The sequence below is a fragment of the Heterocephalus glaber genome, unplaced genomic scaffold (genome assembly GCF_053883595.1).
Source record: "Heterocephalus glaber isolate CG9 unplaced genomic scaffold, H.glaber_assembly_v1.0 deba00001497, whole genome shotgun sequence".
Taxonomy (NCBI): Eukaryota; Metazoa; Chordata; class Mammalia; order Rodentia; family Bathyergidae; genus Heterocephalus; species Heterocephalus glaber.
Window position 1 is genome coordinate 71880974 of NW_028258320.1, and position 25585 is coordinate 71906558.

A 25585-nucleotide genomic window follows, 5' to 3' on the forward strand; every position below is an offset into this window, starting at 1 on the left:
CAGGGACAGAATTGCCTGGGCACAGCCTGTGGGTGTGTTCAGCACCAGAAGGTACTGCACGTGCTGTGCCCACTTGCATTCCCACACAGAGTGTGTTTCAGTAGCTCCACACCCTGACCGGCTCTTAGGGTCATCTGTTTTAGCATCTTTTCCTAAGAGCTGTGATTGGTGTGGAAATAACACTGTACGGTTAGGGCTTGGAACTGAAATTATGTTGAATTAAGTTTTAGAGCAAAAGGTATTTAGAGGTAGTGTAATTTAGTCACTTTACTTTTTGGAAGGGGAAACTATCTAAGTTTATTTACCTAGATAATGGCAAAATGTGGATCTAGAATTCTTGTTTTCTGACCCCTAGACTTGTGCTCGGTATGACTCACAGGTGTAGGGATCATATGCGTATCATTATGTAGTATGTTTATGCCTTGTTTTCCCAAAAGGCCTGCAGGATAGATACTTCAGGTAGTTCCCCTCCCTTCTCTCCCTTCCCTTCAATCTCTGTGTCTTTTTCTTTAAAGCATAATAGATGAAAGAGTAGGTTCAAAGAGACAGCAGGTCATTTGGGAGAGACCTTGCTGTTGGCAGTAGTGGAGATGGAGCTTGCCCAGTCTGCAGTCCTGCTGTAACCCTCTCCCCAGCTGCTGCTCCGCGTATGCAGGGCCCACACATTGACAAGGCCTTCTTGTTTCTTCGCAGCTGAGAGTGCCACGTACTGCCTCGTGAAGAATGCCGTAAAAATGTTTAAGGACGTTGGGGTAGGTGCTCACTATTTTTTGTTCTCTGTAGATCATCGGTTTGCCGGCCTTTGCTGTGTCCCGGAGTGCAGGAGAAGCACTTTCTAGCAGTTCAGGTTGGGCGATGTTTCTGGGGATGAGGGTGGAGAGGGGACAGGTTGAAAGTGACATTCTTCAGTATGGGTCTATTTGACTGTCCCAGAATTTTGCTGCTTTTACATTTATTCCCAATTATTTATATATAACAGGTATCGATCGCTATGGTTTAGGATGCTACTGCAAGTTCAGCCTTTAATTATTCTGTGTGCTTTTCCGTTGTTAGCCCTAACCCTTGCATTTGTACTAGTGTCACATGGAGTGTCCCCAGGTGACCTTTACTGTCACATAGCATGCGGGACATGAACTCCGTAGAGCCGTCTGTTGCCTTTCTAGGAGACTGCCTGTCACTTCAGCGTGAAGTTTGAAGCATGCTGCCCTGGCTGAACTTCGGGCAGCGCGCACACCTGAGCCCTGACCTGCCTGGGGCTCACACGTCTGCGTGACACACTAACCTCACGTGGCACACGGCTGTGTGTCCCTCCACGCGTTCTGGGGCCAGGACGCAGGACAGACAGGGTTGCTGACAGGATCGTTCGCCTCCCATTTGTTTTGCTTTGAATTTACTCTAAATTTTCTCTGCAGGTTTTCAAAGAGACCAAGCAAAAGCGAGTATCTGTTTTGGAACTGAGCAGCACTTTCCTACCTCAATGCCACCGGCAGAAACTCCTAGAATATATTCTGAGTTTTGTGGTGCTGTAGGTAACGTGTGGCACCTCTGGCAGCTGAAAGGCTGGAGGCGGGCCCCTCGCTGCTCGTCCTCTGGCCTGAGAGTCGCAGGTGCCAGTGCGCGCCAGGCCTGCCGTGCCCGAGGTGACCTTAGAAGACAAGTGCCTTCTCCCTCTGTGGACTGCACTCTTCCTGGCCTGCGGATGCACTGGGGGCCTCAGCCTCTGTCTGCAGCTCATAATCAGTAGGTTCCTAGATGAAGTCTCAATAAATTATTTTGAAGTCTATTAACAGTTTACATTTTAAGCGCAACTCTTACGGACCAGTTGCTCTGATGAACACAGAAGTGTATGCTCGAGCTCTAGAACTGAACCTTGTGTAGGATTTATAATGCTGTTGGGTAATTCATTGGTATATTTTCGGATTAATGGTTACTATTTCCTTTCATAATAATTGAATCTTCCATTCACTCTTTTTCGATTTTATCTTTGTCAATGTTAGCTAAATTCCATGTGGGAGCCCTGTTCATCCCAAAGTGCTTTGCAGAGGAGTGGGCTGAGACGCTGCACCCAGTATCATTGTGTTGTTCTCTGCAGTCGGATTTAGAAAGCATTTTAAGAGTTACATGAAAATAGTATTACTTTAGGCCAGGAACTGAGATACTGTGATTCAATAGCTAACATCAGGTGATAAATTTGGCTGGGAAAATTCAAGGTAAAGTTGGCCAGCAAATCGGCACTGAACACTGTTGCTCATAGAAAAAAGTGCCATTGAATTTTGAATGACCAGCAAGTATTTAAAAATGCTTCTGTTGGGCTGGGATTTAGCTCAGTGGTGCCATGCCTGCCTCACAAGTGCAAGGTTGTGAGTTCAGTCCCCAGTACTGGTAAAAAAGAAAAGAACAAGAAAAAACAAACCCCCTCCAGTTTTATGTCTGCCCCTTTTCACCCCTCGGGTGGTAGGTACTGCCTCTCACAGGCAGAGCTGTTTCTTAGGAATCCTCCAGCCACACAGCAAGTGCTCAGCTGCAGGACAGACTGTGTACAGTGCCTAGCTGCAGATTGCTTTTATGTCCTGCACACCGGTGCTGGCCTGCACCCACTCCGGGGGACAGGTGCTCACTCGAGTTGTGTAGTGTGCAACCCATGTGGTATGTACAGTGACCCTACTGATTGGTGAACGGTGGGAGGCATTTACAGATTTTTAGCTTTGAGAAAAAACCATGTTTAGTAAGAAATTTACATTGGTTATATGCCTGAGGCTCAATGCCATGTAGAGGTAAATAATTATAAAAAATGGTCTGGTTTTAATGGCTAGGAGCCCCTTTGTGAGTAGGGAGCATAATTGTCAGTTAATCGTGGTAATTGTGGTTATTTGATACAGATCGTGTAATGTTAAACATTTTTTTCTAACAATTTACTGTCCCTTATCGCCACAGTATCATAGAACTAGCCATCTTTTCTGATGAGTGTTGCACAGATTTTTTGGATTTAGTGTAAAAGTATTGAGAATTCAGTTTGTACATTGCTACATTTGGATTGTAAACACTGACAGGACCTTGTGAATGACGTAGTGTCAGGAGAGGAGGGATGCTGACGTCACACTGTATGAAACAATCTTGTCTGGAACTAATAGCAGTAACACTGTGTGTGCTGTCATGATCCCCTTCTGTTCCCCTCAAATTCTGTGTGTAAAACACGTTTTTTTCTCCATCTTTGTAGAAACTGGTGTACTATTAAGTCACCGTGAGTTGTCGCCACTATGATGTAGAGTGAGCTATTCACCTTTTAACTTTTCATTTTATAAACTAGGGTGGAGGAGCACTTCCTTTGGTTGTTCTTGGGGTTACCCAGGGAGTCTTGCTCATTCCCTTGGGTGTTTCTTAACTGGAGACTCAAAGGTTTCGCTAGCCTGCCTGCTGTCTGCCTGCCTATCTCTCTCCCTCCCCTTCCCTCCCTTCCTCTCTCTCTCCTTCCATCCTTCCCTCTCTCCTCTTTTTTTGTTCCTGAATTGTAAATCCAGGATCAGTGAAACTCTCAGCTGGAGGAAAGTCAAGGCCGAGTCTGACTTCCCACTGCTCTGCCTGCCACTTCCGCAGAGAGCTGCTGCTTTCCCAGCCTGGAAGAAGAAACTGTGGCTTCTCTTGCTTTATTCTTCCTTTTGGTTATTTTCAAAAAATTAAATCACATGCTTAGGGAATGCAATTTGCTAGCTCCCTCACCACCCAGTTCACTGTGAGGATAAATATGCATGCTTTTTGGTAATTAACTGGTGCTTCAAAACCTTTTTTAAGGAAGAAAAGTCTCAACCAAAGTTATGCTCATCCAGACAAGCTGACTCTTGAGTTCATTTAGCATAGCTCATTCTTCAGTGCCTCATTACTGGGGAAAAAAAAGTCATCACAATAAAGCTTCCAGATAGCACTGTTTTGCTAATAGATTAAATTCTCATTGTTTTATAACAGTGGATGGCTTCCATGTTAATCAAACTAGGTGCTTGTAAATAATTTATTACAGTTTACTCCATTGCATTTCTGTAAAACCGAAATGCATGCCCTTCAGGGGAAAACTGTGAGTCATGTTTAAAAGAACCCAATAATAAGCAATATGAAACTGCACTCTGTTTTATAAAATGAGAATGTCGTAAGTAATTCAGAAGAAAGGAAGGACTTCTGCTCTTTTAAAATTCTAAGAAAAACAGGCAAACACGAGAACAAAGTGTGTAGAACGAGGAACCGAGAAAGCACTGCGTCAGATCCTTCTCAGATCTATTAAGTCTCACGAAGTCCTGAGGGTGAGTGGAGAAAATACACCAGGGGTGGCCATGAATGCAAGTGCAGGTTGGAGAGTTCCCTGCAGCCCCGGACAGAAGGAGGAAGTGGATGTGCTGGGTCCCGGGGGCTGCTGGGAACTGAGACTGTGCTCAACAACTTCCCGTCCACTTTAGCATGGTACGGGCTCCGCCTCGGCAGTGAGAAGCCTATTTAACCCAGCGTTTCTCAAATTATCTTGACCTCAGGACCTTTTCCCCTTCTGGGGCACTTCTGTACCTCTCACTAGTATCCTGTGGAAAACATTTTGGGAAACATTACATTAGGTAGTTCTTTAAGGAGACAAAACAGTAGCGAACAGAAGGCACTGAAGCAGAATTTGCTTGCATTTTGTACCATGAAACATTGCATTGAATGCATATATTTTTCCTCCTCTGGAAAGAATAAGCACAGAAAATTGTAATATAAGTGGTCCTAGCACTTTCCTTTGATGGAAAGATCAGCCGTCAATAACCTTGGCTTTTTTACTGAAAATAGCAGAATTAATATAAAGATTAATTGGGGTAAATAATGTTGCAATTCAGATCTAGAAGAAAACATTGCATAATAGAACACAGATTTTTATCCATAGATAGTTCTAGTGTTTAGAAATGATATGGTCTCTCATTGAGGTTTATAAGACTATAGTACATAAATCAGTTTTTTAAAACTCTTTTTAGGAACCTGAGAGTTGCCACATGGCATTTTAGTTTAATACAAACTAATGATTGCTTTGAAAGAAACTCTTGACCTTATTTCTAGTTAAAGGGCTAGATGTCTTGATGGAAAGTGTTAAAATATTTGTTGTACAAAGAAATGTTAGAGTGTTGTAAAAAGAATCACGACAAAGTATTGTAAAATAATGCTGTGTGATTTTGTGAGTGAAACTTACTTGGAAATGATTGATTTTTATGCCTGATAATGTATTGTGAGAAGCATAGTAATGTAGTTTTGTTTTAATAAACCAAAAAAGGAACCTATTCCGGATGTCTTGGATTTGTAATTAAAAGTTTCCCACTTCATTCATTATACCAACTGTTATTCTTATTGAACCTTACATAGAACTTTATTAAAATGCTAAAATATATGATCTAACCTAAATCATGGACCACAGTTTGTGATTTTATTGACCCACGCCTCCTCAAATTGAATCAAGCATTTGGATATGGAAATATCTACATCTTAGCTGTTCCTCTTTTAGTAAATTCTCACCTCATGGAAATACTGTCTGGGTTTCTGTAAAGATTTCCTTAAACGCCATGTTTCTCTGTCACTTTTATATATTTAAGCTGATAAAAATTACACCAGTGTGCTAATTTTTCCCACTAGTGTATGTCACTCAAAAGTTTATTTTTTGATACATAAGAAAAGTACATGCTTCATCAGAGCACGGGTGTTTTGGGGCCCTTCGGGAAGCACAGCCTGCCTTCTGCATGCGTCCCGCCCGAGGTGGTGGGCACTGGGCTGTGCTGCCGTCCCTCCTGTGAGGTGCATGTACGGCTGCCTGTGCTTCGCACTCAGACATGCTGGTTTCCTCTGCAGTGTCGCCGTGACTGTGACCCTGACCGTGCCCTCCCTCGGGCACATTCATCTTCTCCTTGGCAGCTGCAGCTCTTCGCTGTTGCCAGACGCTACTTTCCCGAGCTCACAGCGGAATTCTAACTTGGTTTTGAAGGCCAGTCTGCACGCTCGGCCTTCTCGCTAATTTTACTTCTTCCTATTCTCTTCTTGAATCCCTTTTGGTCTCCTGCGTGCCTAACTAGTGAAGCTCTTGCCACTTCAAGGGCATCTTCCTAAACGCCATGCACAGGTCTGTGGGGAGGACCCCGCTCTTGGCCTCTCCCTCAGACTTGGGCGTTCGCTTCCCGTCCGTGGCCCTGTTGTCTCCTCTTCTCTCTGCCCCTCCGACTCCACTCTTTTCCAGCTCTTCCTGCCTCCTTACCAGGCAGTGCTGGTGTCACCAGATCCTCTGGTATTTTAAAATTTTTCTTTTTTTTTTTTTATCTGGAATTTGTTTTCTAGAAAAGCACCTATATTTTACAGGTTGGTACAACAAACTGTGGATCAGATAAGAGGTGTGTTAAAAAAATATGGTGAGTGTTTAATAAATTATTATAGTAAAAGACACGCTGCTGTTAATCCTTCTCCTTATCCTCCCCCTTGCTTCAGACACACTCATCCCATCTTTCTGAAGCAGTTCTGTGATTCTCTTTGCTGAATGTCATTAGTTGAGCTGCTGAGGCTGCCTCAGTGTCCTGAATTAAGTCACAAGTTTCCTTTCACGGTCATTTTAACTCTGGGGAGAGCAGGAGGTTTACCGTGCCAGACGCAGTGAATAAGGTGGATGAAGACGCACCGGAATGTTATAATGAGCCCGCCTTTCTGTTCGATGGCGCTCTTACCAGAGTATGCCATGTTTTTCATCACAACTTGGGAAGACATTGCCTGGAACCTGAAGGCAAGGAAGAAGGGGAGAGAAGTTCACCATGGTCCTGAGTGTAGCAGGAGTGGAGACTTGAGCCAAGCCTTTAGTGAGGAACCTGAGGGCTATTTAACCAGGCTTTGAGCATCTGAGTCAACCTTTGACCTCTCCCATGTCAAAGGAGGTAATCTCAAGACAGGCTAGTGCTGGCACTGTCAGGTACCAGCATTAAAGCTACCTGGGACGTGAAGTGATTAGAATACGCTCCATTCTGGACCTGAGAGAAGACAGGATAGGCTTAGGAAAGCAAAGTTGCTACACTCAGGTCCTAGAGACAGGAGGTGTGGGCACACTGTGGAGAGCCCCTTGGAACAGCCATTTGTGCGAACAGGAGCAAAAAACAAGGCTATGGGATAGGTTTAGGTCAGCGTCTTCACTGGGGTTTCGTGGGAAAGGCGGGCAAGGTGAAATGTTTAGGATCAGCTAGTTTGAATGCTCGTGGTGGGCTTGAAGCTACAGGCATGGTGCCTAGTTGTCTGGTACCTGTCTCTGGGATGTTGAAGCAGAGCCATAAAGCCTCCTGGGATGTCTCACTGATGCACTGGTGAGCAAACGTCCCCACTTCCGCTTCCTGTACATGCTGGGGAAGTTGGGTGGACCTGGCTTGGTCAGATTGTTCAAAGGAATGCTCCAGGCTGAGCCATTTTCAGTCCAGCAATTGGCTGATCTTGGAGGTAGGAGAACAGAACATTTAGCTCTGGCAGAGAAATTAGTTGTCATTCGTATCTAGCCCACAAGTTGTGCAGAAGAGAACATTGCCTGTGTTCAGTCTGCCGATAGACTCTAGATCAGAGCGAAGTTGACTCTGAATTCACTCCCACCCAGAGCAGTAGAGCTCACCCACAAGTTCCATGTAGAGCTTGGCAGATTTTATAATTATGTGGAACCAGAAAGGAGTTCACTGGCTCCAGCAAAACAAGGCACTATACACACTCACACCTAGAGCTTCCTTGGGCTGTATAACTAAGGCAGTGTAAGAGCTCAATATGCCTCATCCTCTCCGGCAGGTACAGTTAGCCCCCTTTTACAAATCATAAAACAGACTCAGGTGTAGTTTGCCAAAGACTTCTGCCCTGGCAGAGTTCAAATTTGCTTTTGATCATTGTGACACACTTCTGGAGGTTAGCAAACTCTGTCTTCATCCTGGAACCACTAGTGGAAGTATGGGGGCACCACAGGGCAGAAAGCAGTTGATGGGCTCAGGACGGTGGTGTGGTCAGGGTTTGCAAGGGAACACATTTAATACAGGACATAATTTACAGGGTTATCTTATAATAGTCACCCAACAAGTCAAATGCAGAGGAGTGCAAGAGATCTGTCCACGTGCTGGAGGCCCAAAGAATCCAGCTGAGGGCCTGGATCCCACTGCAATGTCCCACATGTGTCCCAATAAGGACCTAGAGCCCACGGCAATGTCTCATGCTTGTCCATATGGAGGATCTGCACCTGGAGGCCCAAAGGCCAGTGGTGGAAGCCAGAAAGCCTGCACCAGGGGGTGAAGGATCTATACCACCAGGCTGAGGGGTCTGCATGGAGCCAGGAAGTGATGCTCAAAGTGACAACCAGATCTCCCCTGATAAGAACAGCAGCCATCCCCAGGGTGACAAGGACCCAAGCTCCTAAGATGAGAAAAGCCAAGTTTGTATCAGGAAAACCAGCCCTAATGAGCTTCTCCAGGAAAATCAAGAGCAGGCGACCCTCCCCCTCCAGTTCTCTTTTATGCCGTTGGCAATAATCCTCAGGTGGGTCTTCCGTGCTCAGAGCCACACTGACTCAGCTGGGCGATCCCACTCAAGTTGGCCATTGGTTAATCCACCACAGATGGGGTGAATTAGGTTAAGGCTTCGAGGAAGTCCTCTTCCATTGCTTGAGCACATTGGACCAGGCAGCAAGCGAGCCTCTGAGGTCACAGAGTGCTAGAAGGACTACTGTTTATTGCAGCTGTGTTGTAGCACAGACCCAGGGCTTGGCAGCGATTAGCATGTGGTAATATTTTATTGTTGCGTGTGCCAGGCACGATGTTGTCCCTTGATGACTGTCTTGAAAACTCTGAAAGGAAACTAAATGTCAGCAGTGACTCAAGGTCACGCTGCTGGCGAGTGGTGTGCCTGGATTTCAAACTTGGTCTTTGAGGCTGTGTTTTGAAAGCATCAGCGGGGACACTTGGCCTCTATGGTGGGTCCATGTCTGGAAGAGCAAACAGATATGCAGAGATGGAGCCTGAAGAGGGGACTTGTTTGGGACCTGTGGAGCGCAGAGCGGGTGTCAGCTGGGCTTGCTTTGAAGTCTCCCGCTGTGTTCCCTGGACTGGGAAGCTTGTGTGTCACCTGTGGCTGGAGGAAGAGGCACTGGTTCCACCCTGTCCTTCAGCCCTGGGCTGCTGTCTTGGCCTCGGACTTTTCAAGCCATTTTTACAGAAATTTTGTTTCCATATCTGGATCCAGAGTTTCTCAGCATCCGTTTTGCAGGCGACTTCCAGCCTCATTAACTTTCCTTTATGGGCATTCTCTCTCATTGCAGGCACAAATCAGGCAAATTAATCTGGAAAGTAGGTTTACAATGGACAACGGAACATAATCTTTGTGTTTGATTAGGAGGACATTTAATTTTTATTGCCCCAAACCTTTCAATTGGGTGTTTCTCTGAAAATTCATGTGCTTCCCTAAACTGTTGACCCAGGAGGGTCAGCATGAATGGTATTTCTGTGGTTGCTGTTTTAATTCAGTTTTATTAACAATGATTGTCAGAAAGGGCACGGAGGTCTTACGGGCCCTGAGAGGGACCATGATGGATGCTGAACACGGGCAGCTGTGCCAAAGCCAAGCACCCAAGGGCAGGAGGCACCACACGCCTAACAGATTCCTGAAAAGTGGTAAAGAAATCAACTTTCAAAGTTACAAAATAATTTAAAAAGATTAAATGCTTTGCTATTTAAAATAACTTCCTGGCAAGGTCTTGAGTAACATAAAGTTCATCCTGTGTGCAGATTAGAGTTAGTGATTGGTTCTCTGAGTTTGGACACACTCTTGATCTCTCCCCTTTGTAAATGGGGGCTGATGATAAGGACCTCGCATCTGTCATGGGGGAGAGCTGGGGAAACCAGTGAGCCAGTGTGAGGGGCTTTGGAGGAGTGATGGAGTCTCTGTAAAGATGGGCTTCTGTACTGGGTTTCTCGAGCAGAGTTTTGCAGGGGACTCTGAAGGGCTCAGTCTACTTCTGCTTGGTCACCCAGGCATGGCCCTGCTCTCCTTCTCTTCCTGTAGTTCCCTGTTGATCATGTCCTCAGACTCTGCCCAGAGCTGAGGAAGCCAACAGCCCTTAACCAATGAGAAAGTGGGGCCAGGGATACAGAGCCCTGTCTCTTTGTTCCTCACTGGAACAATTAAAACAGTCCAGGTGGGACTGAGCTCCAGGTGTCCACAGCAGTGACCCAGGCATTAAACCCCAGCCTTCTTGGGTTCCCCTGCTATCTCCCTTTGGCAGTGCCTTGCTGAGTCTTTCTGGCATCAGCTTGCTTAAAAATGATGTGCAGCTATACTCTTGGCTCTGGAGCTGGTTTTAGGGAACCCCAAGCTAAGATAGTCTTCTCAACGATGCATTACATTAGATGCTGAGCTACAGTATAAAGCCACGTCAAGAGAGTGTTTCCAAACACTGAGTTGGACTTCATGGGCCAATGCGTTGACTCACCAGGTTGTAGAGCAATTATACCTGTGTATCTATTTCCATGTTGAGAGAACTCAACATTCCTAATGACCACTTCGAGATTTCCGTGAGAAGGTGATGATGAGGAAGGATCAATCAACAGTGCCCCGACTCCTTTGCTGATTCCAGTGAGAAGGATCCACTCTAGCCAGAGGTGCTAGAATTCGGGGTTCTAAATGTGCAGGGAGTGCTCTTGCTCTCAATATCCAACATCGGCCGCCCAGGTCCATTGTTGGGCAGGGAGAGGATACAAAGGGTAAGCGGGGGGGGTTTTGCCTTGGAGCAAGGTTCATCCTGCCAGGGACCACAGCACCACACCCACAAAAAGCTCCTGGGTGCCAGGTGTGGGGGACCAGGTATGACAGAGGGGGCCTCATAGCAGATAGCCTGTCACCGAGTCTTGAAGGAAGGGTAAAAACAGATGGTGGGAACAGGAATCCTTTCAAACTCTCCCCTGGATGATTCAGCCTCCCAAAACTATGAAGTGCGCATGTGCATGAAGTAGCCACACACACTGGGACCAGGCATTCTGGCCTGGCTTGGTAACTTGAATTTTCAAAGAAATGCTGTCAGTGTCCAAGCAGCCCATACACTTTTCTGCAGAAATCTAGCTCTCATAAAAGCCACTAGCAGATCTGGCAGCACCAGGTCAGCGTGTCTATGTGGAGTCAGGGGTTGCTAATGAATGCAGACCATTCAGAAGGAGGGCGTCTTGTCCATTTCCTCCACTTGCCCCTGACCTATGGCAGAGGCCACAACCAGGGTTCTTTTAACCACAGGCCTCGCACACTTGTTTGGTTTTCTCAAAGAGAGAGCAATGTCTCCAAATGCATGTCTGCTTAAAATGGGAAAACGAAAGCCACTGGAGTGCATAGATGGGCAATTTGCTGTTTTAAGAGAAGACGTAAAATAACACTGAGCACAAGCTAAGTGTGCTGCTGACCCTACAGCCCTATTGGCAGACCCAGTGCCTCCTATTTTACAGTGACGAACAGGAGGCAGGAACTCCTCAGCGTCTCCAGTGATGCTGGCAGCCGGGTGCCCAAACCTCACCTCTTCTCGATGCACTCTGGGTTCCTCAGCTTTGGCCTTCTTTCTGGATGTTTGCCTATCATGAAGGGGAAGGGTAGGGGAGAAGGACAGCGATGCATGAGGACTTCCTACCGAAAATACGTACACCCAGTCCCAGGGCCCCGTGTCTGTCTCTGGAGTTAAACTTGCCTGACCTAGGACAAAGGGGGCCACGAGTGTGGCGGGAGGCGAAGCTGCTGCAGTAGATGACCCAGTATGGGCCTCAGGGTGAAGGAAGGGTTTCGGGCCAGCCCATCTGCACGGCTGGCTTCCTTCTGTCAACACGAGTTTTGAGCCGGTAGGGTTTGACTCAGGGATCCAGGGGCAGCCGTGTGTCCGCAGTGGCTGCAGGCATAGCTGTCTGTATGTGACCATTACCTACCCTTTATAGCCTTGCTCTACAGCTCCCAAAATCTGGCACAGGCAGCCTGGGCTCAAGCCCTGGCTCCGGACTCACAACCTTGGGTGTGCTTCTCTATTCTGCTAACGGGGCACAAAATGAAAGCACAGATATGCACGGAGCACTTGGCTCCAGCCTGGCACGTGGTAAATGCCTCACAAGTGTCACTCTGCTCAGGGCTGTGCTTCTCTCTGGGTAGCCCGGCCAACTTTTGACAGGAGTCTCTGTGTGTTCTACCTCTGCCCGTCGCGTTTCTCCTCGGCTAGCGTTTGCCCGACGCCAGTCCGGCCACTGTGTGAACTAAGGCATCCGAGTACAAGGTTAGTGCTTCGGGGTTCACCAGGCTCCTCAGTCTTCCAAAAGGCAGTGAATTTTCTGATGCTGATTTGCTGGAATCCGGCCACACCTGTACCAAGATGCAGGGCGTGGTCACGCTGCGTTTCCGGTTCTGTCCACTAAGTGGCGCCGGGACTTCGTCAAGGGTTTCTAGACCTAATGGCAAGAACTCTGCCCCCCCGGGACTTGGGGTGGCAGCGGGGCTTATCCCCAACTGCCAGAATGGCACACCAGGATGGATCCTCCAATGAACAAAAGGGAGGGGACAGAAACGGGGACGCGGGGCGCGGGGCGGGCAGCCCAGGGTCCAGGGGAACAGACTGCGAGCCACCTGCGGTCCTATCCGGAAATCCAGGCAGGGCTGCAGAGAGGAGTGAGCGGTGAAGGTCGTCCCAGCTTTTCTCCTCTGCTCTCCGTTCACCGGTGCCCAGGGACTCGGAGCCCACTCCCCCGAGATCGGAGTCTCCCTTTGGGGTCCACCTAGGTACCTGCTGGCCCCTGAGAAGTGGGATGCGAATGATTTCAGGTAGTGAAACAGGATGCAGTCCTACTTCCTAGCAGAAGGGGCGAGCGGGCGCCTCCCGTCACACCCCGAAAGGCCTCCCGGGGGCCCGATTACCCCGGGGAGCTTCACTCCCAACTGAGACTTTGCCCGGTGAACCGACCTCCTCCGACCTCAGGCGTTTACCGGGAAAACTTGGCGCGTTAGTTACAACGAGATCGACAGAGCAGGCTGGCGAGGGCGGCAAGGAGTGTGTGTCACTTTGTGTTGCAGTCGGTGAGCAGAGGCAGGAAGCCCAGAAGAGGCAGCGGAGGGGACTGGGGCCGAAGGCCAGCGACCCGCGCCCTTAAGTTCTGCTCCGGGAACGAAGCAAAAACGCCCCAGGTGGAGCGAGGTAATGGCCGCTCGGTCCACTAGAGGGCGCCAGCACCCTTCGGTGAGGCTCAGAGCTGCAAGCGCTGACCCAGACCGGGAGGTTTGGGGCGTCTCGGGGACCTCGGAGACGTCCTAGGCCTGGACTCTGACGCCCCACATCCCTGGGCCATCTCCCTACTCCTCTCTGCGGCTCGAATGTGCCCGTTGTTTCCGTAGGCCTCTCACCGCGGGAGCCCTGGGCGGGGGGGCGCCCCTGTCGGAGGCTGGTGTGGCGATCCCCAGCAGGACCGGGCCCCGGCGGGCCCCGCGTGTGTGGCGTGTGGCCCGGTCTCCCTGCCCGCGCCTGCCTGTGCGCTGACCTCCTCCTGGGGGCGAGTTCCCGGGGGAGAGAGAGCATACCTGTGGCATGTTTGTTCTTTCCTGTGCTCCCTCAGAGCCCTCCTGACCCAGCACCCAGGGGGAGCTCAGCAGGCCTGCGGGGCTGCTGGTCCAGACCCAGGGAGCCACGGGAAGTGATGGATCTCGTCCCCAGCCTGAGAACAGTGCAGAGCCCGAGGGGAACACCGGGGAGGCTGGCAGGGAGCTGGTGGCACCGCGCAAGCTAGGGGCAGTTGAGATCCCCGCGGGAGCTGCTTTGCCCTGGGAGTTCCGGCTGTGGCCGTCAGCACAGGTCTCAGCCCTGGTGATGAGGGTGGACAGAGAGGTGGGCTTAGGGCCAGATTTCTATCCTGTCTGCTTCACAGTGTGCCCTAAAGCGTGACTTTTATAGGACGGGAGGCTCAGAGAGGTTGAGACTCTTGGCCAGAGCCACAAGGCAAAGCAGAGGGTGAGGCTCAGGTAGTAGATTTTGCTGTAGAGATTTCTGAGTTCTTTCTGCAAAGGGGACACTGAATGGCTGGAGCTACAGTTCACTGATTTAGTCAAATATTTGCTGGGTGCCAGGTGTCTAGGATGGCTCCGAGCCTCAGGGCAGGTGCCCAGGCAGAGTGGCAGCGTGGCCGGAGGAGAGGCCCACTTCAACCTGGTAGGGCACCAGGTCAGCACCAAGAACGAGCGAATGTGCTCCAACAGCGATGGAGCCCTTACTAGATGCTAGCCGCTGTGAGGCAGCAGCCCTTCTTCCTGGGGTAACTGAGGCTCGGGAGAGCCAGGCATGCCCTGGAGTGCACCAGCTGGCCAGGGGAGCCAGCCGTCACTTTTTTTTGGTACTGGGGATCGGACTTGGGACCTTGCGCTTGCAAGGCAAGCAGCAGAACCACTGAGCTAAATCCCTGGCCCTATTTTTCCTTCTTTTAAAAACAAATTCTTGTTCATCGTGGAAAATTCCAAACATGCACTAACGTGAAGAGAACATTCCCCTCATCCAGCTTCTGTCCTGGCCAGTGCAATGGGCAGTTTCTTCCTAGGTCTCTCCTCTCCCCGCAGCCCATGGATCGTTTTGGAGCAGATGCTATCATTTCATCCATAAATATTTCAGAAGCCAGCCCTGAAGGATAATGACTCTTAAGAAACATAATCACAATCCCATTATCACACCTAAAAACAACCATAATTCCAGCTAGCGTTCAGTCTTTAATTGCCTCAATTATTGTTTTTTAAACAATTGTTTTGTCCGAGTCAGGATCCAAATAAGATCCTCACATTGCCCGCAGTGAAGTCTTTTAAGCTTTTTTTTTCGAGCTGTGCTTTCTTTGTACTTCATTTCCCCCTTGCAATGCATTTGTTTAAGGATCTGGTGTCCTCTTCTGTGGCCTCCCATACCTGGCACTTACTGTTTGCATCACTGGGGTCCCATCTCACATGTTCCTCTGTCCCCTGTATTATCTGTAACTGGAAGGGTGAAGCTGGAAGCTTGCTACAGTTCAGGTTTAAGGTTTTTGAGCACCACCATTCTGGAAGCACACATCAAAAGGCAGCCTGCTGAGCAGCCTGCGTGTGTGTGCACATGTGTGTGTGTGTGTGTGTGTGTGCGCGTGTCCACACATGTGCCCATGGGAGATTTCTTTTGGATACTTTCAGAAACCTCTGTACTTCAGCATCCATGGAATCCTCTTCCAAGCTGTATGTCAAAAAGCAGGTAAGGAGCAAAGAGAAAGTGTGGCCTTTGTTGAAGTGAGTTCTCTGGGATGCTGCCAGAGGAAGCCTTCAGTGGGGCAGGACTCCTGTGGATGCCTGCACCTCACTACCCTCTTCCCACCTGCTTCAGTGGGCAGGAGGGCGCTGATACCAACCTCTCTTTACCCCGAAGGCTCTCTGGTCTCTGGTGCAGGCTGATCGGAAACCACTGTGACAGCAGTTCACCCAGATGCCACCTAAGGCCTTAGGCATGCCCCAGGAGCAGGAGGAGGGCTGGGTGCCCCCTAGGAGTACTGGGCTGCTCTGTGCTGCTCTGGTTGGGTGGAAAACACTGTTCGCTTGGGAGACTGACCCTGAAGAGGTCTCCCCCAAAGCTGAGAAAGAGGCTGTGTGCTCAACTTGTAAGAAACTTGTTTTGGCTTCAGAAATGTTTGTTGTGGGCTTCCTGAGCGCCTCATCTGTCCCGGGGCAGAGGACGAGTCTCATGTTCTCCAAGTATATCCAGGGTCCAAGCAGCTCTGGTAGGAGCATTCCTGACCCCTTTCTGTATCCCCCACGCCCACCCATGGCCCACCCATCCACGTGATCTGAAACAGATATCAAACCCACTCCCTCCTCTTCATCCTCCCCAACCCAGGCTGGCTTCACCGTGCCCCTGTGCTCCTCATCCGTTCCTGCTTTCTGTCTCCCTCCCAGCGGTTCCTGGCACTGTAGCCAGAGCCCTATTTCTGAACCACAAATTGCACCCTCCCCATTCCCTGCCTAAAATCCTGCCATGGATTGAGTAGCATTCCCTCAGTATTCGTATCTACCCCGACCCTCAGGAGGTGGCCTTGTCTGGAAATAAGGGTCTTTGCAGATGTCAGCTGAGGTCGTGTTGGGTTAGAGCGGGCTTTAAATCCAGTGACTGGTGGATTTATAAAAAGAAGTAAGAGAACAGAGACAAGAAGGGCACATGAACACAGAAGCAGAGCCTGGGCGATCCATTGATAAGCCAGCGAGTGCCATGACTGGGCACCTGACCACTCGGTGCCGGGAAGAGGCACTTGGCTCCTTCCCCACAGTGCTGAGGGAGCGAGGGCCTTCTGACCCTAAATCTCACACTGTCTCCCCTGGGACCACAGGAGAAGACACTTCTGTGCTTCTAAGCCATCCAGGTATTGGTGTTTTGTTATGGCAGCTGCAGGGATGTAATTCAAACCCTTCACACTGATCCTAGACTAAACTCCAAAGTCGTTTTCATGGCCCATTGGGCAGGCCATGGTCTGGACCCCTCTGTCCTGTGGCCACTGGCTCATGTTCTCCCCATGCCTCGCGCTTCTCTGTTCTCCTCCTGATCATGCCATGGGTCTCAGTTTCCCTGAGAGGCCTCCCCCAGCCCTGCTTTAATGGGACTTCAGTCTGCCTGCCGTTCTTACACGTGCACTTGGGGACATCTGTGATGAGTGTGCACAGCCCCTGGGGACAAGATGTGTGGAAGAGGGAGGCCACTGCCAGCCCCATATCTTATGATGAACTCAGGGTCCCAGGTGCTGGCCCACGTGTACCCTCCAGTGAGCTGGGGCCTTGAGCTCTCTGGGCTGGGATTTGTGTCTCCCAAACAGGGGGCAGGAGTTCGAGTTCCAGGAGCCCTGGGCCAGAGACTGTGGTGAAGGACGACACCCAACAGTGGACATTGACAGCCCAGGCAGAATGCCAGGGGTCGGGCGAGAAGGGCCCTGGGAGCATCTGCTCCAACTCCAGAGGGATCCGCTGAGGCCCTGAGGGTGGTCACTTGCCCAGCATCAGCTCTGGCTCTCCCTGTGGTAGGGCAGGCCTGGAACTTGGGCTCTTAGAAAAACAGCAAATCTCCCCCGCCCCCAGCAGGCTGGCATTTATGTTAAGTTGATGCAGCCCAGCTTTTACTTCATGACCACAGAGGTGAGAGTTCCACTGTACTTGGCAGTTGTCCTTTGTGGACCCTTCTAGCTTTCTCAGCAGCTTAGCCAGTGCTGGAGCCTCCGCTTCTGCCTCTGCTGCCCTTTTGGTTCTTTGATGTCTGGATCCTGAGATGGGCCGGGGTGGGGATGCACGGGCAGAGAGGAGTGTGTGGCCTCTGCCACTCGTCCTGATCCCCTCTTCGTGTCTCTGCTGCCCTAGTGGGGCCTGAAAACCCAGCTTGTGCAGGGCACACAGTTGGGGCTGACTGAAGCAGTGACCAAAGATGGCCAGAGTGCATGCAGGCCGGCTGCTCCCTGCTCCGTCCTGCATGCGTGTGTGTGTGTGTGGGGGGCTGGGGATGGAGCCCAGGGGTTCATACCTGTTAGGCAAACACTGCACTATGAGCTACATCTACATCCCTTTCCCTTCTTTATAAAGGTCTTGTGAAGTGGCACAGGTGGGCTTGGACTCGTCCTTCTCCGGCCACAGCTCCCTGGGTACCAGGGTTACAGGTGCGCATATCATACCCGGCCAGCTGAGCTGGTCCGTCCTTCTTAGGATTTGCCCCATCTTCTGTGGCATGGAAACTCAGGTTATGAGAACCTTGGGGTTCCTGTCCCCACTCCCTTGCACAGCTGGGACACCTGGAGTCCATCCTGAAATCTCTCCTCCCTCCCCACCCCACCATCCTTCCCCAGCGCGGAGGGCTTTGTCTCCACCACGTTCTCCTATGCCTCCTTCTCTGTCACAGAAGGTCGCCCTCTGGCCATCTGCCATTGTGCCTCCCACACCGCAGCTGCAGCCGGTGTTTTACAAAGCAGCTTTAACAGGGGCCGTGCTTTTGAGGTGAAATTCACTCAGATCACGCCAGTTCCCTGCTTCTCACAGTCAGCGGCTGTGGTGCACTTGGAGTCGCATCCTAAACCCTTGCAGGCCTGGGTGAGCCCACCGCTCTTCAGCAGCTGTGCCCTTCCCTCCCCAGCCTCTGCCCCCTCCTCCGCTGCCCTCTGCCCCCAGGCTCTCTGCCTGGCCTCATCGCCATGCTGCTCATGAGTCTCTGCTTGGATGTAGCCTCCTCTGCTTTGTCCTCTAGGACCATCCATGTAAGTTGCCCCTGCCCATGATGCTACAGCTCAGGGACCCACAAACTACCTGGGACCAGTCTGGGAGTCATGTGCCTGGGGCCACTCCTGTCCCCTTTCCTGTTGACAGGGCCTGACTCTGAGTCCAGAGGCAGAGCTGAGTTGGGATGGAAGCTGCAGGGGCCTCACAGCTGAAGATATTTACTCTCTGGCCCTTTCGGGGAAAAGTTGACCAACCCCTCTTCCAACTCAGCCTCTTGTTTGCTTTCTTCATTCCATTTTGCATAGATAGGGATTTTTAAATATATTTTCATGTTTACTTTTGGGGAGCATGTTTTTCTGTAAAAATGCAAATTCCTTGAGCCTAGGGCCTTTATCTAGCTTCTCTCCAGTCCGAGATGGAGTCATTACATAGGAAGTGCTCCGTTATTATTTGTTGACTAACCCATATTCATGATATTGTCCAATGCTTTCCCAGGACCAGTAGGATTGGTATCTTTGGATTCATTGGTATGTTAGATGCCCCAATATCATTAAATACCTTAGTATCTTTGGGTTCTTTGTGCTGTAGGGATGCTCCTCATGGACCAGACTGGTGAGTGTGGGCTGTGTATTTACACCCATTATTGTTCACGGCAGTCACATCTGGGCCCCTAACTCCTTTTCTCTCCCACTTATATTGGCTTCCTGGGGCAATTTTGGAGCATGAATGAATGAATTGGCTCCAAATGATAAAATATGGACAGAAGGTTTCCCTTGAGGGTGGACAGGTGGAGGGCAGACTGTGGGGCGATTTCCAGAAGAAAGAACCCTGCACCAAGCATTGCATCTGGATGCCACAAACTAGGGGTGTGTGGCCTCCATGTTTTAGGAAGTAGGCAGATTATAAACCGTAACTAAGTGTGACGGTGTCTTCCCTGGGGCTTAGCTTCTTGGTCTGGGAAGTAGTTTCTAAAGACTACAGGATGAGTCCGTCACAAGGGCTTTTGTTAATGTCAGAGGTCCCGGTGTGTGACCAGGTGCATCTAAATCACAGCTGGACCCACCGACCTAAATGTCTCCCACTGCCTGCTACTCCTGACTCAAGTTCTTCTGCACACGTTTGCTTTGTGTCTTTGGGGCGGATGCATTGCATCTCTGAGCCCTGTGTCTAATTGGTAGCAGGATCATATTTAAAAACTATTAACTGCTTTTTGTTATTGTTAATGCTTTTTACGTTTCATCCCTGCCTCCACTTACCAGTGAGCATCCTGCCTTCCTCTCTCTCCCTGTGTTAACAGAAAGGAGATAAAACAGGTCTCTTGCTGGTTTGTGGATTTTAGCAGCCTGGGCACAGAACAGAAAGGTCTTCTATCAGAAAATGATTATTTTGTAAAAAATAAAAAAAGACGCACGAGAGTAAGACCTTCCTCCATCTCTACCTCTGACCGGAAAAAGGCTGTCAGGGCTGTGGGAGGGGAGGCAGGCTGGAGTGGTCTACCGTGTGGTGTGGCCTCCAGACACGCCAGGCACCTGCCTCCTGGCAGGTGTGTCAGTGGGGCTGAGCTGGGGGAAACTCACAGCGCTTTCTAGGGCGGCACCAGCCTCGGAGTAGAAATGACTTCCTAAGGGGCCTCGATAAGGAAGGCCCGGCTGCCTCAGTTCATCCATAACCTAGAGTGAAGAAGCTGCAGCACATCCAGGGGCCCAAGAGGCCCAGGATCTCAGGGAGAAGAGTGTGGGTGACTCAGGGAGGGGACATCACCACCCAGATGGCCTTTTCCCTCCCTGCCCCCACCAGAGCTTGGCATCATACCGGCCATTCTCGGTCTTCTGGGAAGACTCAGAGAAAACGTAAGTGAACCCAAATCAACTAGTGGAATTCCACCACCCTCTTCAGACGGAATCTCACCCTTGGATGATGCAGTTTACGTCAGGGGGCAGAGCAAACTTGAGGTTGGGCTTAAAAAGGGGGACAAACAGGTAGGGGGTTTTGATTGATGAGAATATAGGGTTTGAAGTGTGGAAGAGGAGAAAAGAAAAGGAGGGAGTGAATAAGAGAGAGGGAAAGGAAAAGGGAGGGAGAGAGAAAGAAGAGGGAAGGAAGGAGAAAGAGGGAGAGAGACTGGGGGATTGGGCCAGCAGCCCAGCTGGTGGGCACCAGATGGGAGAAGGATGAACTGCAGATCAGGTCCTGTAACAAGCTGATGGCAACACGAGAAGCCACCTGCATCTGACTTTGAGGAAACTCTGGCACTAGAGCACGAGGCTTCAAGTAATCCATCTCAGGAACCACTGAGCCATGAACTTGTTAAGTGGTATCTGCTGGAGGCCTGCTCGGCTCACGCTCAGCTGCAAATGGTGGCATGATCCACAACCAGAAGGCCAGATGGTGCAAACAGTGGGCCGGGCACGGGGTCCCATGGCGGAGAATGGGAATTGCAGCAGATGCCTGGGTTTGCGGCTCCTGGGACGTCTGAACTCTGCTGCTGGTGCTCCCGAACCGCCTGGAGGGGCATCTGTTCACTCTTCCATCCTTCCCGTGTGCACCTCATCAGGGTCTGCCCCAGTGGAGCCCGGTGCTCCTGCTTAGTCCTCCTGCCAGGAGGAGACTACAATGGCTGAGGGTAGACAGCACTGCATAGAGGACGCAAGAGCTCTTGGTTCAGATGAGTGTGGACCCCGATCCTGGCTCCACTCCTGTCTGGGAGTCTGCAGACAAGTAACTCAAACCACTTTAAGCCTCAGCTCCCTCCTCTGGCATACACAATTCCTTGCTCATGGCAGGGCTGCAGGGATTACATGGGGCCACCTCATCAGAGCACACCCGATACCCAGCACCTCTTCATCCAGGGTAACTCAGAGACCACAACTACCCACAGCTGTGGCTACAGCACCTTTTATATAATGGCCCAGATGCCCGCCCAGCACGAGAGCACAGGGCTCTCCTAACCCCAGTGACCTCAGCTTGGAAGCCTGCTTTTCCCACTACTGGAGGGCAGTGTCCTCCTCCTCCCAGGGCTGGCATTGGGAGAGGCCCAGCCGCACAAGAAGGTGCACGCTGACTCTTCCCAGGCAGGCTCGGAGTAGAGGTTTCCATTTCCTGAAACCCTGCCCATCAGAGGCAGCCTGTTTCCAATTACCATACCTACTGGTCATTAGATGAGAACAGGCTGAACACATCGCAGGCCCTAGCACTGCTGGGTTGTCCTGGAAGCTTTAACCTCATTACTGTATTAATCGATATTTTGGAGATGAACTTTTGACCCAATGCTCATCCAGCATCCTTTCCTCCTGGACACTTCCCTCGAAGGCAGCGTGAAGCAGAAAGGTAGGTGTGCAGATCCCGGGCTATACTTGACAATTCAACGCCTCTCTGTGCCTCAGTTTCCTCATCTGAAGTGTGAGAGTGTTAGGCCCTGTAACCTCTGAGGTCCTTTCATTACTTTATTGGACTTCAGTGCTTGTAGGAAAAAAAAAGGAAACCGCCAGGATCTAGCGCAGCTGAGTGGTGATGGTCGATCAATGTTCTTTAGTTTCTAAAATGACCTCTCAGGGAACGGACCAGAGCAGGTGACAAGGTGAGAAAGACAGCGCTGAGAAATGACACCCCAGGCTGACAGTGGGGTACAAAGAGCTATGTTTTATTCCACAGATGTTCAGCATTGGAGGTAATCACTCTTTTTATTTTTTGTACTGCTGGGATTGAGCACAGGGCCTTAGGCATGCTGGGCAATATGCCACCATTGAGTTAATCCCTACCCTTATAGCCACGTCTTGGTCGGTACAGAAGAACTTCACCTGGGCTTCTCAGAAGAGTTATGGGGGAAATTTGCAAACTTGGATGCCCAGCCACGCGTCAGAATAATTACAGCTGAATTTCTGAGATAGACATGAGGGACCAGCACTTTGCAAAACTTTCCCATGTGGTTCTAATGTGTGGGTGAAGTGGAGAATCAGAGCTTGAGAACAGCGTGTCTCAAACTTTCATGGGCTCGTCATTGCTGGGGATGTTGTTAAAGTGCAGCTTCTGACTCAGTGGGGCTGCAGCAGGCCTGAGACTCAGTTTGTCTAATAGGCTCCAGCTGCCGCTGCTACTGCCCCCACCCACCCTGTGTGGCAAGACTTGGGGGCCCAGCCCTCAGGCTCTGCTGTCAGAAGCCGCAAGTCCACAGGTACCCGGGCTGTGGTTCTCCATCTGCAGACAGTTCTGCTCATTCTCATCAGCAGAAAGAGGCCTGGAGTGGGGGGGGCCTCGGCCTGCAAACTTGGCCCCTCTTCAGATGGATGATCCTTAAGGATTTATTTAACATTTCCTCAGAGGGGGTGGGGAGATTGTCTTCTTGGCGAGGATTTTTAAACATTGTGACTTGAATGTTCTGTCTCAGAGTGGGCAGTCACTTCTGTCACTTTGGGAGCTGAATGGCATCTGAAGCTTTTTCTTAGGCACTGGGCATTACCTATTGTGGCCATTTCAGCAGGCAGCTCAGGAGTTGATTCAGTGAGCAGTGAGTGCGTCCAGGCTCTGAACTGGTGACAGTGGTGCCCCCTGTAAAGCAGTCGTGGTGGCTATTCTGAGGAGGCAGAGTGGGCTTAGGCAGCTGATTCTGGCTATGTGGTCATGATTTTTTTCAGCTGTTCTGCTGATTTTTTTGGTACCAGGGATCGAACTCGGAACCTAGCACTTGCAAGGCAGGCAGTGGAACCACTGAGCTAAATCCCCAGCCCCTGTTCTGCTGATTTTGTGGGTGATTCAACATCCTGCCCATCGATCCATATTGTGCATCCCCACTCTGGATTTCTGTTGTGTGCAATCAAGAATCCTGATGGGCACTTCGGGCCTTCAGTATGTTAAATGAGGTAATCCATGTAGAGAGCTTACAGTTCTGCCTCACACATAGGAAACAACCATCAGTTGTATATGTTGATAAAGAAGAACAGGAAGGGGAAGGAAGGGAGAAAGGGGACAAGGAGGAGAAATGAAGGGAGGAAGAGGAAGAGGAAGAAAATAGAGGGAGAGGAGGAGAAACCAGTAGGAAGCGGAGAGGGGCAATGTCAAGGGGACTGCCTATCAATAGAGAGGTCTGGAGGCCCCTCTTACAAAGTAAGAGTTGACACCTGAGACCCAAGAAGACACCAGGCTTGGAAGGAACAGCACCCGTGTAAGCCCGGAGGAAGTAATGGAGCCGGAACATCCAAGGTCCACGGGGCTGGATTGTGGTGGCTGAGGGCACAAGGGAAGAAGGAACGAAGCACAGAGCATGGGGGACCCAGTCGTGCAGGGTTTTCTGGGCTGCAGCAAGCGAGCAGCACTTCACACTTGACCCTAGGAGTGTTGACAAAGCATCGCCAGCCCAGTCTCTCTCTGTCATAGACTCTCTGAGTGATATAGTTGCCTGCCCTGCCCCAGTACTCCTGGAATTGGAAGAGAGGAGGTGGGTGGTTGCTCTGAAAAATTAGGACAAGGTGAAATTTGTCCTAGGGGCAGAGCTTTCATCTCCCCCATGACAGCCTCCTTCTGGGAGGCTCCCATGCTGGCTCCATTCATCTTCCCAGCTATAGCAGCCTTTCCTAGGAGTAGGATAGACAGTGCCATGGCACTCAGGAACCTCCCAATTGCAGTGCTCCACCAGCTGGTGTGGGTCGAGCAGCTCTCCAGGCCTGCCCTTCTCCATGCGGCGACTAGGCAGTTCTGGCTGCTTTGATCCTCCCCATGAAGCCATTTCTTCAGTCTATTGGGTAAGCGTGAGCATTTGTGCCAGAACATCTGATATTATTCCCAAAATCTAGTTCAGTTTCTTAAGATGGACTGACATTAAAAGCCAACATTTCAGGCTTGTCATTATCTTGGTTAAGTTTTATTGTAAGTCTATGAGGCAAGTACAAGTATTATCTCCATTTCCTATGAAGAAGAGGAGATGGAGGTTGTATTGTTTGAGATTTGTGATTGCAAGTGTTACACATTTCAGCTCTAGCTGGGTAAGACAAAGGAGAATTTATTCAAATAGTAATTCTAGGCTTCAGGCACAGTGGGATCTAGGATCTTGATGATGTCACCAAGACCCAGTTTTATTCTCTTGTCTGCTTTTCCTTATGTTGGTGGGCTTTCTTGGCAGCACTGCCAGCTTCAGTTTTATACTTTCTCAGTCTCAAATATGAGGTGTGATCAAAATATATGGTGAATGTTTAAATTAAAAAATTGATTACAGTAAAAGATATATTGTCATTATTCTCTCTCAAAATCCTCCCCTTTGCTTCAAACACACTGATGCTACTGTTCTTGCCACTTTCTGAAGCAGTTTTGGAAGTCTTCTTTTCATGAATCTCTTTACAAAGTATGTTGTGAATGTAGTTTCTGAGTGCCATCCAACACAAAGGCAGGCCTATAAAAACACAGCGTGTCCTCATCCACTTTGTCTATGGTCTGGCACTATGCAAATTCTGGCTCTTCCGCAAAGTCAAAATGACCATGAAAGGTCAATGTTTTGAATGGACTCAGGACATCACCATAGCCATGACTGTGCAACTAAAGACCCTCATGAAAGAGGACTTCCAGAACTGCTTCAGAAAGTGGTAAGGAATGGGATGTGTATTTGAAGTAGGGGGAGTATCTTGAAGGGGATTAATGGCAATGTGTCTTTTACTGTAATACATTTAAAAATTTTAAACATTCTGTGGATATTTGGTCTGCTAATTTGTGGTGTGTGAGTGTGTGCGTGCACACGTGCCAGTGCCAATGCCAGTGATATCCCTGGCCTCTACTCACCAGGTGCAGTAGTGACATTCCCTTTCCCCAGCTAGTGCAATCAGGGCCTCTCCAGACAGCATCAGTTATCTCCTAGGACAGTTATGGCACTCACGCCGCAGCAGACTGTTTATTGTCAATGAAATCTCTAAAACGTCTGCCATCATTGTCCTAGGGGTTAAAGTCATCTTCTGTTGAGAGCTCCTACCATAGACAGTGCTTCCTCTTGGACCTGCAGTCGTACACATTGATCAACACAGGGTGTTAGAAGTGGGGGCTCATGTCAGCACTGAGTGGAAGGTGCTCCCCACTGAGAACAAGCTGTACCAGACATGCCAACCCATGTGCTGGAGGCAACTTTGATCCTAATGACAGCGTGTGGGTGTCCTTTGATGAATCTTTGTGGTGGGACCCATCATAGCACTCTTGTTGGCTAGCACACTTTCCTCCAACTCCCAGAGGCTATTTGGGCATGATGAATGCCTTTGGTGTGTTGGAAACTGATCATCCCAGTAGTAAATGTTTATTGATGACTTGGCTTTATACTAAGCACAGTGCTGAGTGCTTTGTATACATTATCATTTTTGATCTTCCCAGCAACCTTGTG

General features: G+C 49.9%; 1 protein-coding gene and 2 long non-coding RNA genes across 9 annotated transcripts in view; 2 read left to right on the top strand and 1 right to left on the bottom strand.

The window, feature by feature from the left end:
* Positions 1–5285, top strand: part of Gpam (glycerol-3-phosphate acyltransferase, mitochondrial) — a 69937-nt gene extending 64652 nt beyond the window's left edge. For all 4 annotated transcript variants that reach the window (XM_021253448.2, XM_087185299.1, XM_013070043.3 and 1 more), the window contains 2 exons: positions 694–752; positions 1413–5285. In XM_021253448.2, the coding sequence (XP_021109107.1) occupies positions 694–752; positions 1413–1529 (176 nt within the window). In that variant the 3' untranslated portion in view covers positions 1530–5285. The remainder of the gene's footprint in view (positions 1–693; positions 753–1412) is intronic.
* Positions 679–13756, bottom strand: LOC110347832 (uncharacterized). 4 transcript variants are annotated; one of them, XR_015440471.1, is made up of 4 exons: positions 13576–13756; positions 12201–12369; positions 11546–11600; positions 679–861 (listed from the first exon to the last, which is right to left on the bottom strand). It is a non-coding gene; the product is annotated as an uncharacterized LOC110347832 (long non-coding RNA). The 4 variants fall into 4 exon arrangements; XR_015440469.1 differs by lacking the exon at positions 13576–13756 and adding an exon at positions 12988–13176; XR_015440470.1 differs by lacking the exon at positions 13576–13756 and adding an exon at positions 12965–13107.
* On the top strand, positions 12644–25585 carry LOC110347833 (uncharacterized). The gene is made up of 3 exons (XR_015440472.1): positions 12644–12825; positions 13075–13195; positions 15196–25585. It is a non-coding gene; the product is annotated as an uncharacterized LOC110347833 (long non-coding RNA).